Source organism: Oryctolagus cuniculus, chromosome 19 (genome assembly GCF_964237555.1).
Source record: "Oryctolagus cuniculus chromosome 19, mOryCun1.1, whole genome shotgun sequence".
Classification (NCBI taxonomy): domain Eukaryota; kingdom Metazoa; phylum Chordata; class Mammalia; order Lagomorpha; family Leporidae; genus Oryctolagus; species Oryctolagus cuniculus.
In genome coordinates this window covers 19,215,947-19,232,709 of record NC_091450.1, presented here as the reverse complement: position 1 = coordinate 19,232,709, position 16,763 = coordinate 19,215,947, and the positions used below count along the sequence as shown (strand labels likewise).

General features: G+C 52.3%; 1 protein-coding gene and 1 long non-coding RNA gene across 4 annotated transcripts in view; one reads left to right on the top strand and one right to left on the bottom strand.

Annotated features, from left to right (window-relative positions):
- The window catches only part of ABCC1 (ATP binding cassette subfamily C member 1 (ABCC1 blood group)), a 130,811-nt gene extending 130,336 nt beyond the window's left edge, over nucleotides 1-475 (bottom strand). Inside the window, exon 1 of the mRNA XM_051847486.2 lies at nucleotides 289-475. Coding sequence (XP_051703446.2) covers nucleotides 289-336 — 48 coding nt within the window. The 5' untranslated portion in view covers nucleotides 337-475. The remainder of the gene's footprint in view (nucleotides 1-288) is intronic.
- A 74-nt stretch (nucleotides 476-549) lies between these two features.
- Nucleotides 550-16,763, top strand: part of LOC103348573 (uncharacterized) — a 40,104-nt gene continuing 23,890 nt past the window's right edge. For all 3 annotated transcript variants that reach the window (XR_011384670.1, XR_011384671.1, XR_001793485.3), the window contains exon 1: nucleotides 550-762. This is a non-coding gene — a long non-coding RNA (uncharacterized lncRNA). The remainder of the gene's footprint in view (nucleotides 763-16,763) is intronic.

Sequence of the window (16,763 nt, the reverse complement as noted above, 5' to 3'; positions counted from 1 at the left end):
AACCCCTAGTCTCCTGGAAGGGAACCCCAAAACACACAAGCCTCCTTCCCGCCCAGGCCCTGCCCCCCAAATAGGGCTCACGCCTGCCCGCACCCCCACCCCGCCAGCCCTGCTTCCTGGCAACCGAGTCGCCCAAGTTTCCCCCCCGTCCCCGGCCCCCGAAGGGGCCCGGGCCCCCCAGGCCGGCTGCAGGGCGCGGGCCCGGCGCTTCCCCTCGCCAGCCGGCCTCGCTCGCAGCCCGCCGGCCTCCCTCCGCCCGCCGGCCCCACGCGGCCGCCCAGCACGTACCCAGAAGGGGTCCGAGCCCTCGGCGCTGCAGAAGCTCTGGAGCGCCATGCGGCCGGCGCGGGCGGCGGGCGGCAGGCGGCGGGCTCGGGGCGGCGGGCGGACGGGCCCGGCTGCTGCTGCTGCTGGCGGCGGCGGGAAGGCGGGCGGCAGCGGCGGCGGAGGGAGCCGGAGCCGCAACGCCGCCTGGTTGGCCCGCGCGTCACGGGGATGCGGCGGCCCCGCCCCGCCCCGCCCCGCCCGGGCGCCCGGCTCACCTCACGCGGCCCGGCGTGGGCAGCGCGGACGGCGCCGGGACCCTTGGCGCTGCCCGGCGCGCTGGGGCGGCTGGGATCTACGTGTCCCCCGGGGGCTGGGAGTCCTGTCTGGCTCCCACCGTGCGTGCCCAGCAGAGAAAAGACCCTCTGGGAGCGTGTGCCAAGCGCCGCGTGCGTCGCGGGCTGACCCTCGCCGCTCACCCCGATGGAAGCGAAGCAGGTGCAGCGCCTTTCCTGGGGGTGGGGGGGGTCTCCCGGCCGGCAACTGCGGGGAGGCTGGGATTTGTACCCAAACGTGGCAGAGAAGTGGGGAGGCTCTCACTCGTGTACGCGCTGCACAGGGAGGCACTGAGGCTCAGAGAGGTGAAGCCACGTGGCCAAGGTCACACAGGATTCTGCCCGAAGCCACTCCAAACACCTGCTGACCCCACCTGTGCTCAGAGCACCTGCGCCGCTCCTGGGCCCTCTTTGAGCACCACGGGGGAAGGGGCTGGTTGTTGATCCTCAGCTCAGCAATAAAGGAGCAGAAGGGTGTGGTTCCTCACGGCGCTCCCCCCTCCCCCCCAGGTAAGTGAGGGTGTTATCCCCACGTGGCGGATACACTGTAAGGCTTGGAGAGGCAGAGCCGTTTGTCGGAGCTTGGTTAGATGAAGGGGGCTGAGCCAGACTTTGAACCCAGGGAAGCTGCATGGGGAGGGGGTCTCAGGAAGCCGTGACGCCAATGCCCCTATGTCATTGCGTCAGGATTGTTCAGTACACAGGCAGCCAGAGACACACCCAGGCCTGGGGCCGAGTCCTGAGCGTCTCCCAGGGCCATCTGGAATATTTATAACTTTATTCCCAGGCCATACAAAATGATCAACTTAGAACAGCCCGCTGCAGGTGTATTGAATTTCGAGTCCACCTTGCCCGGACCAGGCCAAATGGTGGGGCTGCCCTGCCCCGACCCCTGCTTCCCTGCCTCCCCTCTTCCTCAATCCCCTGCCTGATGTCTGGTGCCCCACACAAAAACGGGGCCAGGGTCTGCATCCGAGTCTCTCTCACGCAGGGCTACTATTTTCTGTGGTTTTGTCTCCTTGGCCCAGGTCCCCCTAAGGCTGAGTGGGCTTCGCATGTATACATTCAACAGGTATTTACTGAGTATATGTCAGGGTCTTGCCAGCAGCAAGACAAAATTGTTGTTCTTATAGAACTTAAAGAGGTGGGACTCTCCAAGAGAGTCCTTGGAGTGTATTGAAGATGGCCCAGGTGGCAGGAATCCAGAGAGAAAGGCAGATGGGGCAGCTGATAACAAGTAATAGCATAAAGAAAAGGGTAAAATAAAGTGAAGATACAGAAGTTTAAAAACGGGCCAGCTTGCAACACTGCAGGCTAAGCCTCCACTTATGACCCTGGCATCCCATATCTGTGTTCAGGTCCAAGGCCAGCTGCTCCTCTTGAAATCCAGCTCCCTGCTGATGTGCCTGGGAAGGCCACAGAAGATGGCCCCGCCTGGGCCTCTACCACCCACATGGGACCCAGAAGACTTGTCTTCGGCCTGGCCCAGGCCTGGCTGTTGTGGCCATTTGGGGAGTGAACCTGCGGATAGGAGATACCTCTCCGTCTCTGTCTTTATCTCTGAACATCTCTGTTGTTCTGCCTTTCAAATACATAATATTTTTTAAAAGTAAAATTGAAAAGTAAAGATACAAAATAAGTGTGGTAAGACCTAGGAAGAAAAAAAAAATGAGCCTCAGGATCTAAAGGAGTCCCGGCCTGCTGGGGGTAGAATTCGTGGAAGGCTTCCTGGAGGAAGGGGATTCTAAGCTGAGCCATAAGTCTGGGTTGAAGGCCTGCTTTGTGTTACAGACAGAAGAAAGCATTTGCTATGGGCCGGCGCCGTGGCACAGTGATTAATCCTCTGCCTGCGGAGCTGGCCTCCCATATGGGTGCCGGTTCTGGTCCGGCTACTCCTCTTCCAATCCAGCTCTCTGCTATGGCCTGGGAAAGCAGTGGAGGATGGCCCAAGTGCTTGGGCCCCTGCACCTGCATGGGAGACCCAGAAGAAGCTCCTGGCTCCCGGCTTCAGATCGGCGCATCTCCAGCCATCGTGGCCATTTGGGGAGTGAACCAACAAAGGAAGACCTTTCTATCTCTTCAAATAAATAAATAAAATCTTAAAAAAAATTTTTTTTCTGGAAAACCCAAAGCCAAGAGAGTCCTTGGAGTGTATTGAAGATGGCTCAGGTGGCAGGAATCCAGAGAGAAGAGCAGACGGGGTAGGTGGGCAGGGCCAGAGTAGGCAGGATGTTGTTGGCCAGGAAAGGAATACTGAGAAGCCACTGATGGTTCTAGGTAGGACAAGAGACAAGGATTTCTTTCTGGTTTTTTTGTTTGTTTGTTTGTTTGTTTAAGATTTATTTTATTTATTTGAAAGGCAAAGTTACAGAAAGACAGGGAAAGATAGAGATCTTTCTGCATCCACTGGTATACTCCCCCAAATATCTGCAAAGGCCAGAGCTGAGCCAGGCTAAAGCCAAGAGACAGGAGCTGTTGAGGGTTCAGGGGCCCAAGCAGTTGAGCCATCTTCCACTGCTTTTCCAGGCCATTAGCAGAGAGCTGGATCAGAAGTGGAGCAGCCAGGACTCGAACCAGTGACCATATGGGATGCCGGTGCTGCAGGCAACAGCTTAATCTGTTAAACCACGACGCCGGTCTCGGAGTATTTTCCATTTTTATTCTCTTTGTTCATTCATTGTTTCAACAGATACTTACTAGCAAACATGAAAAGGTCTCCAAGATCATTAGTCATCAAGGAAACACAGATTAAATGTCTTAGGGATAAAACTCTGGCGATTTCTGCAAAAGCTAAACATGCAATTACACGGTGACACAGCACTTCCTCTCCACTCCAGGAGACAGGAATGCGAGGTCCACCAAAAGGCATCTCCAAAAAAAAGTTCTTAACAGCGACAGTAGGCCCCGATCTCACAACACAGAGTGAGGAGAGACAGAAGCCAGACAGAAAGGACACATTTTTCATGATCAAGTGCGGTCTCCCCAGCCAGAGGGGAAGCCTCAAGCTGCCCCCCTCACCTGGCTCCCTGCACCTGCCTAAGGGTACAGGAGTACTTCAAAAAGTTCATGGGGGAAAAAAAAAAGTGCTTTTTTGCCCCGAATTTTGAAATCCTGCATAGTTTTCTCCTACTATACACTTTCCGTGGACTCGAAGTGCCCTCATGTTTGAAAAACCGTGTAACTACTACCAGGTCAGGTTCAAGAACATTTTTACCACCCCAGCAGATTCTCCCGGGCCCCTTCCTAGGCAGCACCTGCAGTGATAACGTTGCTCTAACTTTGAGCCACATATGTTAGTGTTGCCTGTTCTTGAACTTCATGTATAAGGATACTGCAAAAAAGCATGTGGAAAGTGGACATTTGGCATAGCAGTGAAAATACTGCCTGGAACACCCAGGTCCCATGTCAGACTGCCTGGGTTCAAATCTTGGCTTCGCTCCTGTTTCCAGCTCCCAACTAATGCAGCAGGTGATGGCTCAAGTACTTGGATCCCTGCCACCCACATGGAGACCTGGATTAGATTCCTTGCTCCCTCCCAGCTTTTGCCTGGCCCAGCTCCAGTCATTGCAGGCATTCAGGGAGTGAACCAGTGGATGGAGCTCTCCCTGTCTCTCAAACAGGTAACAATAATGATGTTTATCCTGGTGCAAATATTTCAAAATCAATGCATAATTTTTTCATAATCTGATTCCATTGACTTTCTGAAGACCCTGTCCCATTCCATGTTACAAATGTAGCAGTGGAGGCCAGCGCTGTGGCGCAGCGGGTTAATGCCCTGGCCTGAAGCACCAGCATCCCATATGGGCGCCGGTTCTAGTCCCAGCTGCTCCTCTTCCGATCCAGCTCTCTGCTATGGCCTGGGTAAGCAGTAGAAGATGGCTTAAGTCCTTGGTTCCCTGCACACACGTGGGACACCCTGAAGAATCTCCTGGCTCCTGACTTTGGATTGGCACAGCTCCAGCCATTGCAGCCAATTGGGGCGTGAACCAGCAGATGGAAGACCTCTCTCTCTCTCTGCTTCTCCTCTCTGTGTAACTCTGACTTTCAAATAAATAAACAAATCTTTTAAAAAAAAATGCAGCAGTGAACAAAACAAAGACCCCCCATGTAGTCCTGAGAAGGAAGCAGACCAGACCACTTAGCCTTCCGTTTTGTGAAAGCAGAAACCGGGCGTCAGAACAGATGAGGTCTCCTGCCTCTGTCACGATCCCTTGGCCAGGACGTGTGTGTGCTTAGCCAGTAAGCCTCTCGTGCAACGCCTCCATCTGAGACACAAACCACTCCCTGTCCCTTCTCTGGATCCTCCTTACCCCTACCTAGTGCTCCTGTCCAGTATCAAATACCCTTAGATCATGCTGCTCCGGGCTCCCCGCCACGCCCACCCAGTCATACGGTATGAAAATGCAGGCTTTGCATGGCAGCTGTGGGAGCCTGGTGGACTGGGATGAAGAAGGAAGCCAGAGAGAGCATTTTGGTCTTTTTTTCCTGTGGTCATAGCACTCGCTTTCTCTACATTTCTTTCACAGTACTTCTCGCTGTAGTCATCCATTTATTTCTTAGCTCCATATGCCTCCCCAGCCACGTTGGAAGCATCCAGCTGCTGCTGTCTCTGAGCTGGCCCCCTGCACCTGCTGTTTCCTGGGTCCCCTTCATCCCGCCTCCATCCTCACTGCAGTTAAAACTCAGAGCAGCCAGAGTAAAGTGTGAATGCCATCCCCTGCCTCAGGTTTCCAGGGCCCCCTCACCGCCCAGTGCCCTTGCTGTAAAATCCTACAGGAACTGATTCAGCACTTCCACTTCCGGGCTTGTATGCAGGACACAGAGCAGGGACTGAAACTGGTATGTATTTTTTAATGATTTTATTTATTAGAGTTAGAGACAGAGATGGGGAGAGAGAGGTCTTCCATCCGCTGGTTCACTCCCCAAATGACCGCAACGCCCAGAGCTGGGCCGATCCGAAGCCAGGAGTCATAAGCTGCTTCTGGGTCTCCCACGTGGGTGCAGGAACCCAAGCCCTTGAGCCATCTTCTACTGCTTTCCCAGGCTTGTTCACAGGGCGCTGGATCGGAAATAGACCAGCTGGGAATTCAACCAGCACCCATGTGGGATGCCGGCACTGCAAACGGAGGCTTGTGCCACTGTGCCACAACGCCAGCACCCGTGTGGGATGCCAGCACTGCAGACGGGGGCTTGTCCCACTGTGCCACAACGCCAGCACCTGTGTGGGATGCCGGCACTACAGGCAGAGGCTTGCCCCACTGTGCCACAACGCCAGCACCTGTGTGGGATGCCGGCACTACAGGCAGAGGCTTGCCCCACTGTGCCACAATGCCAGCACCCGTGTGGGATGCCGGCACTGCAGACAGGCTTGTCCCACTGTGCCACAACGCCAGCACCCATGTGGGATGCCAGCACTGCAGACGGGGGCTTGTCCCACTGTGCCACAACGCCAGTACCTGTGTGGGATGCCGGCACTACAGGCAGAGGCTTGCCCCACTGTGCCACAACACCAGCACCTGTGTGGGATGCCGGCACTACAGGCAGAGGCTTGCCCCACTGTGCCACAATGCCAGCACCCGTGTGGGATGCCGGCACTGCAGACAGGCTTGTCCCACTGTGCCACAACGCCAGCACCCGTGTGGGATGCCAGCACTGCAGACGGAGGCTTGCCCCACTGTGCCACAATGCCAGCACCCGTGTGGGATGCCGGCACTGCAGACAGGCTTGCCCCACTGTGCCACAACGCCGGCCCCTGGAACAGATAGTTATGCACTTGTGCTCACAACAGATTCTTCGCAGTAGCCAAGATTCCAGGGTAGATGAGCACACAAACCAGATGTGGTGTTTAGGAACCAGGGAATATTCTTCAGCCTTCCGGAAGAAAGAAAATTCTGGTATAAACTACAGCATGGTGATCCTCAAGGACGTTATGCTGAGCACAATAGGCCAGTCACTGAAGGACAGAGCGTGCAACCAGCCATTTCCATGAGGTTCCTGGAGTAGCCAAGTAGGACGGTGGTTCCCAGGGCTGCGGACGGCTAGGGGAGAGGTGCTGGAACCGGGGTAGAGGTACACTTGGGGGTGATGACACGGTTCCAGGTCTGTACGCTTAGAAAGGCTTTAAATAGCACACTGCTTTCTGTATGTTTTACCGCAAATTAAAACTACTAATCACCGGGGCAGGCATCTGGCATAGCGGTGAAGCCACCAGTTGGGACACCTGTGTACCGTATCATGGTGCCAGGGTTCAAGTCCCAGCTCAGCTCCCCATTCAAGTTTCCCACTCCTGTGTATCCTGGGAGTCAGCTGGTGCTGGCTTGAGTTGTTGGGTCGCTGCCGCCTGGTGGGGAGACCCAGCTGGAGTTGTCAACTCCTAATTTTGACCTCACCTAGTTCTGGCTATTGTAGGCATTTGGGGAGAGAACCAGTAGGTGGAAACTATATCTGTTTCCCCTCTCTCTCTCTCTCTCTCTCTCTCTCTCTCTCTGTGTGTGTGTGTGTGTGTGTGTGTGAGTGTGTCTAACTCTGCCTTTCAAATAGATAAAAATACTTAAGTAGGGCTGGTGCGCAGCTCAATAGGCTAATCCTCCGCCTTGCAGCGCCAGCACACCAGGTTCTAGTCCTGATCGGGGCGCCGGATTCTGTCCCAGTTGCCCCTCTTCTAGGCCAGCTCTCTGCTGTGGCCAGGGAGTGCAGTGGAGGATGACCCAAGTGCTTGGGCCCTGCACCCCATGGGAGACCAGGAGAAGCACCTGGCTCCACATCAGATTGGCGCAGTGTGCCGGCCGTGGCATGCTGGCCACGGCGGCCATTGGAGGGTGAACCAATGGCAAAGGAAGACTTTTCTCTCTGTCTCTCTCTCTCACTGTCCACTCTGCCTGTCAAAAAATAAAAATAAAAAATACTTAAGTAAACTTGAAATAAAGTCATCAAAATAGAGTCATGGGGGAAAAATCCTCTTGGGCTTCTGAGACTCATCTCTTCTGGCCACCTTGTACCTCTTGTCTCCATCACTGTGCTGAAGCCATGGCCTTAGACTCACACCAGGCTTGTGCCCACCCTCAGACCTGAACCCCTGCTGTCCCTCTGCCTGGAACCCTCGGCCCCCAGGCCTTCAAGTAACCCATGCCAGATCTCAGCTCAGATGCCATCTCCTCCAAGAGGGAGGCCCTCCCCAAGTCATCTACCCAGAATAACCACAATCCCTGCCATCTGGTCACCTGCTTTAATTTCTCTTGGGGGCAGGCATTGTGGTATAGTGGATTATGCTGCTGCCTGCGACACTGCCGTCCCATAAGGGTACCAGTTCAAGTCCTGGCTGCTCTACTTCCTGTCCAGCTCCCTTACTAATGCCCCTGGGAAAGCAGCAAAGGAAGGCCCAAGTCCTTCGGCTCCCACACCCACATGGGAGACCTGGAAGAAGCTGCTGGCTCCTGGCTTCAGACTAGCCCAGCTCCAGCCTTTGGAGCCTTTTGGAGAATGAACCAGTGGATGGCAGACTCTCTCTCTCTCTCTTTCCCTCTCTCTGTAACTCTGCCTTTCAAATAAATAAATCTTTTTAAAAATTCTCCTTCTTTATTATGAATTTTTTATTTATAAAAAAAAAAAGAGCCTTCGCAATTGCTAGTTTACTCCCTAAAGACCTATAGTGTCTCAGACTGGGCCGGACCTAGGCTGGGAGCCAGGAATTCAATCCAGGTCTTCCATATGGGTGGCAGGAACCTGATGACTTGAGCCTGCATTAGCAGGAAGCCAGAGTCAGGAGCCAGGGCTGGGCATCAAACCCAGGTCCTCTGATGTAAGATGCTGGCATTGAACTGCTAAGCTTCACACCTGCCCATACTTGGATTTCTTCCTAGCACTGAACACTGTTTGAAGTTGTTTGATTTGCCTATCTCTCCTCCTAGAATGATTTATTTACCTTCATAAATTCAATCAACGAAGCTTGAATATCAGGCAGTATTCTGGACAAGAGTTGGTAAACCGTGTCCAACCACCTCTGTTTGTAAATAACAGTTTTATTGGCCCCGAGCCATGTCCATCCTTTTTTTTTTTTTTTTTTTTCCTTATGAATAGTTTCAGGTTACAGCAAGAGAGCTCAAGAGGTGCTGCAGAGACCAGGTGTCTTGCAAAACCTGGAAGATTTATGATTTGACTCTACTCTGCCAACTCCTGGTCTAGTTGCCATGGGTACATCAAGTAAATCACACCAAAATCCTCCCATCACAGCACTGCTGTCCTAGTGGGAAAGAGAAAGAACTTGCATGTTTACAAGGTAAACATACATGCTTTTGAGTATCTATGGTGTGAGATAATTAAATGTGCAAAAGGAAAGAAAAGGGATATGATGTATGAGAGTGATGAGAGAAAGATATTTTACGTTTTTATTTGTTATTATTTGAAAGACTTAGAGACAGAGCTTTCCCATTGGCTGGTTCATTCCCCTAAAGCTCACAAGAGCCAAGGCAAGGCCAGGCTGAAGCCAGGAGCCTGAACTCCCTCCAAGTCTCCCACGTAGGTAGCAGGGGCCCAGCTACTTAAGCCCTCTGCTCCTGCCTCCCAGGGTGCACGTTAGCAGGAGTCTGGAATTGGAAACAGAGCTGGCACTTGTTCCTAGGCGCTCTGATAGGACGTGGAGGTATCCCAAGCAGTGTCTTGACCACCGCACAGAACACCTGCCCTTGGGGGCCTATGACAGAACCGGGTGTGTGGGCAGTGACCTGTAAACAAAGGTGCAGAGGACACATGGTTAGGTGAGAGGGCACTCCAAGCAGAGGGCACAGCAATGTCCAGGCTGGCACTGGAGCGGGAAGGCCAAGCGTGGGGAGCAGTGGAGAGCCTGACACTGCTGGAGTGTTGGGAGCGAAGGGTTGGGAGATGCAGCCGGATCACACAGGACCTCGTCGGCCATGGAGAGGGCTTTGTGGGGAGTCGTGGGAAGGCACTGAGCCAGGGAGCGACATGACTTGAGCTGTGTTTTTCTTTTTTAAAGATTTATTTATTTATTTGAAAGAGTTACACAGAGAGAGAAGAGGCAGAGAGAGAGAGAGAGGTCTTCCATTTGATAGTTCACTCCCCAATTGGCCACATGGCCAGAGCTGTGCCAATCCAAAGTCAGGAGCCAGGAAATTCTTCCAGGTCTCTTACATGGGTGCAGGGGCCCAAGGAACTGGGCCATCTTCTACTGCTTTCCCAGGCCATAGCAGAGAGCTGGATTGGAAGAGGAGCAGCCAAGACTAGAACCGGCGCTTCAGGCCAGGGTGTTAACCCACTGTGCCACAGTGCCAGCCCCTCAGCTGTGTTTTTAACTGCATCACTGGCCACTGGGTGGAGGAAAGACTGTGGACAGGAGTGAGGTCTGTGGACAGAAGCAAGAGTGCTTTAAAACCACTGCAGGAGTCCCAGCGGGCGTGGGTGCAGGCCAGGGCAACGCATGGAGGTGGTGAGAAACGTCTCGGTCTACTCGGAGGAACCAACAGGATCTGCCATCAGATCAGACTCGGGGTGTTTGAGAGATCCAGGCACCAAGGAGGAGTCCAGGGCTTTGGGCCTGGGCCCCCAGAAGCCTGCAGTCTCCCAAGCACCTGCCCAGCACAAGTTCACACAATGCTCTTGATGCAAACTTCCAGTGAATGAACGAGCGAATGAAAGGGAGAGACGGGGTTCCCAGGTGTATCTGACATGAAAACAGGGCAGAAACTGAACAGCAGGGTCCCTTCCTGTCCGAGAGCTTTGCTGAGGACATGGCAGAGAGGGGCTGCGAGGGGGAGAATGGGGCAGGCGTGGGAGAAAGGGGAGGTGGTGTGGACAGGAACAGGGGTCAGGAAACTGGCAACGCGCTGAGACCGGGAGAGGTGAGAGCCCTGGATGAGGAAGAGGAGGCAGAACTCGGCGAGAGCAAAGATCCAGGCTGCTGCTTCCCGACCCTGGCTGCAATGCATGCTCCCCACGGCCACCCTCTGGCTGGGTCTCCAGCCACACACGGGCTGACCTACTGTGTGCTGAGCACCACAGCAACTAAGAACCCCTACATCAAGCCACAGTCATAGTGAGAAGGGAGACCCTGAGGGATGGAAGGGAAACACCAGAGAAAGCCACCGTATTGGACCATCCATGATGGGTTTCCAGGTCTTTCCTGCAGCCACAACAGGAAAGTAACTGAGCGCTCATGGAGTTGTGCTCTGTGCCAGGCACTGTGCCCTCACTTCGTCATTGTGCTGGTTTCCCTGAAGAGGTAGAGATTGAAAGAGCTGAAGGAAATGACCCACGCCCATATCCCTGGAGGGTAGCATGGTGCGACTCAACCCAGGAGCCACTATGCTTTTTTTTTTAATTTGACAGATAGAGTTATAGACAGTGAGAGAGAGAGAGACAGAGAGAAAGGTCTTCCTTCCTTCAGTTGGTTCACCTCCCAAATGGCTGCTATGGCCGGTGCTGCGCCGATCCGAAGCCAGGAGCCAGGTGCTTCCTCCTGGTCTCCCATGCGGATGCAGGGCCCAGGCTACAGCAGAGAGCGGAACTGGAAGAGGAGCAACTGGGACTAGACCCATATGGGATGCCGGCGCGCAGGTGGAGGATTAACCAAGTGAGCCACAGCTCCAGCCCCGCCACTATGCTTTTCTCTGGTCAGAAGCTCTGAGAGTTTGTGATTGCCTTGGCGGGACCAAATTCCTGAAAGCCACAAGAAGGGCTGGAACGCTGCGACCAGCAGCCTTCCAACAGGACTTCTGCATGTCCACGGGACGGGTGCGAAGATGGCGCTCTGGCTTTGCTTTTGTTGAACTCTATTGTAACCACCTCAAACATAACGGCGGAGGCTGGGTGTTGTGGTGCTGCAGGGTTAGCCACCTTTTGGGCATGCACACCCCGTACCTGAGGGCCTGGATCGAGTCCCCATTACCCAGCTTCCTGCTAATGCACCTGGGAGGTAGCAGATGGTGGCTCTGTCACACACACTGGGGACCTGGCCCAGCCCCAGCTGTTGCAGGCTTCTGTGGAGTGAAGCAGATGGAAGGTCTTTCTCTGCCTCTCCTCTCTTTTGTAACTCTGACTTGCAAATAAATACATAAATCTTTAAAAAAAATAAAAGTACTGTTTTTAAAACCATTTCCAAGTAATTAGACTTCATGCCGCTTTGTGCGCAGATAATTCAGTAGGCTCCACACCAGCATCACACCTCACCAAGTTCCAGAAGGTCACCTAATGGCCAGTTCACATTCAGATTTCCCCATTCCACCAAAATATACTTTTGGTACCATTTATGACTTTCAAAGAAGGCCTGGGGGCCAGCACTGTGGCATAGCAGGTAGAGCCGCCGCCAGCAGTGCCAGCATGCTATATGGGCGCCAGTTCACATCCTGGCTGCTCCACTTCCAATCCAGCTCTCTGCTAGGGCCTGGGAAAGCAGCAGAGGATGACCCAGGTCCTTGGACCCCTGCACCTGCGTGGAAGACCCAAAGAAGCTCCTGGCTCCTGGCTTCAGATCGGAACAGCTCCAGCTGTTGTGGCCAACTGGGGAGTGAACCAGCAGATGGAAGACCTCTCTCTGCCTCTCCTTCTCTCTCTGTGCAACTCTGACTTTCAAATAAATAAATCTTAAAAAAAAAAAAAGACTGAATTTTTCATAGCCAAAAGGCCAGCAGGGACAGACCTGTAGTCACATGAACATTGTAGCAGGTGAGGGCACAGTGAGGCGGCTCCGGGACACCTTAGCAAACAGGAAAAGCCAAGTCATTACAGGATTTAGGGGTGGGTCAAGTTCAAGTGACATTTGTGTTCTAATTTATTTATTTGCCAGGTTAAGAAAGACAGAGAAATAGAGCCCCCACCTGCCGGTTCTCTCCTCAAATGCCTTCAAGCACCCAGGGACCAGAGCCAAAGCTGGAAGCCAGTAACTCAATCCAGGTCTCCCACGTGGGTGGCAGGAACCCCCTCACTTGAGCCATCCCTGCTGCTTCTCAGGGTCTGCATGAACAGGAAGCCAGAGTCAGGAGCAGAGCTGGGGCTCTAACCCAGGCACTCCAACAGGAGACGATGCAGGTGTCTTGGTTGGCACCTACACTGCTAGGCCCAGGGCCTAGTTTGGGTGCAGCAGGTAAAGTTCATGCGTGCCATGTCCGTCTCCCAGAGAGCCAGTTTCAGCCCCGGCGGCTCTGCTTGAGATTCCTCCCTGCTAATGTGCCTGGGGAGGCAGCAGAGGACCCCGGCCACCCACATGGGAGACCTGGGTGGAGCACCAGGCCCCTGGCTTTGGCCTGGCCCAGCCCTGGCTGCTGAGACCATTTAGAGAGTGAACCGATGGATTAAAAAATTTCACCCCCCCACCCTCCTTCACCATCACTCTGCCTTTCAAATAAACAAATAAACTGCTAGGCCAAAGGCCCACCTGCTCCGCTATGTAAAATTTAAATGAAGCAGTCAAGGGTTTGGGTCAACTCAAACCAAAGCAGGGCTGCAAACAAAGTGGCCAATGTCCAAATGAAGGGCGAGGTTTCAAAGAACCCAGTGTGCTGTTGCCGTGGAGATGACAAAGTTACTAAGTGTGGACTGTTTCACCCCGGAAGCCCTTGTCTGAAGCTCTCTAGGTGGGTGGGACATCCATGTGGCTTAGATCCACCCCCCCAACCCCTTCCCCGCGCCCTGGAGGGTGTTTCATCTGTGCTGATAGAGGTTCAAGCTGCACGTGTTCTGACCGCCTATAATTCGGGGGGACAGTGTTTCTCGGCAATAGATCGCTGCGATACTTGGGGTTGCAGAATGTCCTGGGCAGAAATATCACTTCCTGTTCCCTGTATCTCTGTCTGGGATCCCAGCCTGCAGAACTGGCCTTGTCCAGTCCCATTTTTCTTTCCTCACAAAGGCCATGCACTGCACTGCAGTTGGTTGCATTTGGTTGTTTTAATCTAGAATGATCTCCTGCCTTTTTTTTTTTTTTTTTTGAGACGTTGTCTTATTGAAGAGACCGAGTTAGTTACCCACAGAACGTCCTACATTCTAGCTTTTTCTGTTTTTCTTCATTGGACTGGTTTACTTTGTTCCTGTACTTGCTGAGTGTTTTCTGTAGACTTTAGCTCTAAAAACTTGATTGGATTCAGGTGATTAAGGATTCTTCCAGGAAAGGTGTGTCTGACAAGGACTTTTTTTTTTCTTTTTGTAAAAATGTTATTTATTTGAAAGGCAGAGTTAGGGAGATGGAGAGAGAGAGAAGAGAGAGGGAGAAAGAGATCTTCCATCCACTGGGCCACTACCTGAAATGACCACAATGGCCAGTGCCGGGCCAGGCAGAAGCCAGGAGCTGGCAGAGGTCCTAACAAGTCAGCCATCTGCTGCTGCTTTCCCAGGCACGTTAGCAGGCAGCTGGATCAGAAGTAGAGCAGCCCAGCCAGGACTTGAACCGGTGCCCGTATCAGATGCTGGCATCACAGGCAGCAGCTTAACTCCCTCCTCCACCATCACCACTGCCTCCCAGGGTCTGCATTAGCAGGAAGCTGGAATCAGGAGCGAGAGCTGGGGATGGACCCAGGGATTCTCATGTGGGACATGGACATACCAACCAGTGTCTTGCCTGCTAGGCCAAGCAGCCGCCCGAGTATTTTATTCTTTTTGGTGTTCTTGCAAATGAAACTGTCAGCTCAATTACCCCAGTTTCCGTCTCAGATTGTTCATTGCCAGGATGCGTGTCCTTTTCACTCATACCGTGTTGGTGAGAAGTATTCACATGATCCCAGCCAACCTCACGGAATCCAGTATGGTGGGAGAGAGGAGACCAGAAAGAACAGTACCAGTGACTTCTACAACCTTTAAAGCAGAGGTGGCAGAATTTTTCCCCGGAAAACTGAGTAGCCCGGGAGAAAAGACCTGGAGATGCTGACATTCGGAGATCTGTGTGCTAGAGCTGGGCCCCTCCCACCTCCCTGCAGGGAATCCACCCTGGAGTTGTCCAGTGTGCCTCGTTCTGAAACCCAAACCGGCAGCCAAAGGCCTTGGACACCCAGGAAATGCTTTTAATGTAAACCTCAGACCATCAGGGAACAGAGAATTGGAGAGACAGTCACGCAGGGGAAGGAAACAACCTTCCACAAAGCTGCGTGTCTTAGAGAAGTCATAGATGATTCAGCGTTTCTGGAACAAAAACAGGACACCTTTTAAGGGCCAAGCAGTGAACTTAAAACACAAGAAATTATGAAGTAAAATATGTGAGATGAAGGCTGGGGTGGGGAGAAGTACATGCAGAAATCTTCCAGAGAGAATATTAGGAGAGCACACAAAAAAGTCAGACATCTAAATAATAACAATTTCAGAAAAATAAAACTGAAAAAAAGAAAATTATCAAAGAAAAAGATGAGAAAATTAAACAACAGATAGCTATGATCATTGCTTTAGAGATGTATACAGAGGTATTTAAAGTAATAGATTGTGGGCGGGCGCCGTGGCTCACTAGGCTAATCCTCCACCTTGCGGTGCCGGCACACCAGGTTCTAGTCCTGGTCGGGGCGCCGGATTCTGTCCCGGTTGCCCCTCTTCCAGGCCAGCTCTGCTGTGGCCAGGGAGTGCAGTGGAGGATGGCCCAAGTACTTGGGCCCTGCACCCCATGGGAGACCAGGAGAAGCACCTGGCTCCTGCCATCGGATCAGCGCGGTGCGCCGGCTGCGGTGGCCATTGGAGGGTGAACCAACGGCAAAAAGGAAGACCTTTCTCTCTGTCTCTCTCTCTCACTGTCCACTCTGCCTGTCAAAAAAATAAATAAAATAAAATAAAGTAATAGATTGTGGTCTCTAAGACTTCCTTTTGACTATTTCAGAAAATCACAATGAGACGTCATTGTAGACATCCTAGAAATGTAAAATATAAAAAGACAACATGAAAAACAGATGTGGGTCCCAGCAATTAGACAAGAGAAAGAAATGAATTAGAAAGGAGGAAGCCAAATTGTCACTGTTTGCAGATGACATTATCTTATATAAAGACTCCACAAAACAAGATTAGAAATAATAAACAAATTTAGCAATGTTGCAAAATGTAAAATCAGTATACAAAAATTACTGACATTGTTATGTACCAATAGTGAATTATTTTAAAAAAAAATCGACACAGCTAACCCAATTCCAATAATTACCAAAAAAAAATTAAATGCCAAGGAATAAATTTAACCAACTATATGAAAGATTTCTACAATGAAAAATATAAAACACTGATGAAAGATATGGAAGGGAACACAAAAAATGAAGACATTCAGAATTCATAGATTAGAATAATCATTAAGGCCGGCGCCGCGGCTCACTAGGCTAATCCTCCGCCTAGTGGCACCAGCACGCCAGGTTCTAGTCCCGGTCGGGGCACCGGATTCTGTCCCGGTTGCCCCTCTTCCAGGCCAGCTCTCTGCTGTGGCCAGGGAGTGCAGTGGAGGATGGCCCAAGTGCTTGGGCCCTGCACCCCATGGGGAGACCAGGAAAAGCACCTGGCTCCTGGCTCCTGCCATCGGATCAGCGCGGTGCGCCGGCCGCAGCGCGCCGGCCGCAGCGGCCATTGGAGGGTGAACCAGCGGCAAAGGAAGACCTTTCTCTCTGTCTCTCTCTCTCTCACTGTCCACTCTGCCTGTCAAAAAATAAAAAAATAAAAAATAAAAAAAAGAATAATCATTAAAATGTGCATACTGCCCAAAGTGATGGAGAGATTCGATGCAAAATACCAACGATGGTTTTCATGGAAGTAGAAAAACCACTACTAAGATGTATGTGGAAACGCAAAAGACCCAGGGTAACCAACTCAACCTTGAGCAAAAGAATAAAGTGGGAGACATTATACTCCCTGACTTTAACTTATATTACAATACTACAGTAATTGAAACAGCATGATACTGTCTTAAAAGTAACGCACAGATTAATGGAGTGTGCTTGATCCTGGAAGTAAACGAACACACCCACAGTCAACTGGTCTTTGACAAGGTGCCAGGAACACACACTGGAAAAATCTTCTGCAGCTCAATTCACAATAGCTAAGATATGCAATCAACCCAAATGTCTGTCAACTGAACACTGGATAAAGAAATTATGGGGGCCGGCGCCGCAGCTCACTAAGCTAATCCTCTGCCTTGCGGTGCCGGCACACCAGGTTCTAGTCCCGGTCGGGGCACCGGATTCTGTCCCGGTTGCCCCTCTTCCAGGC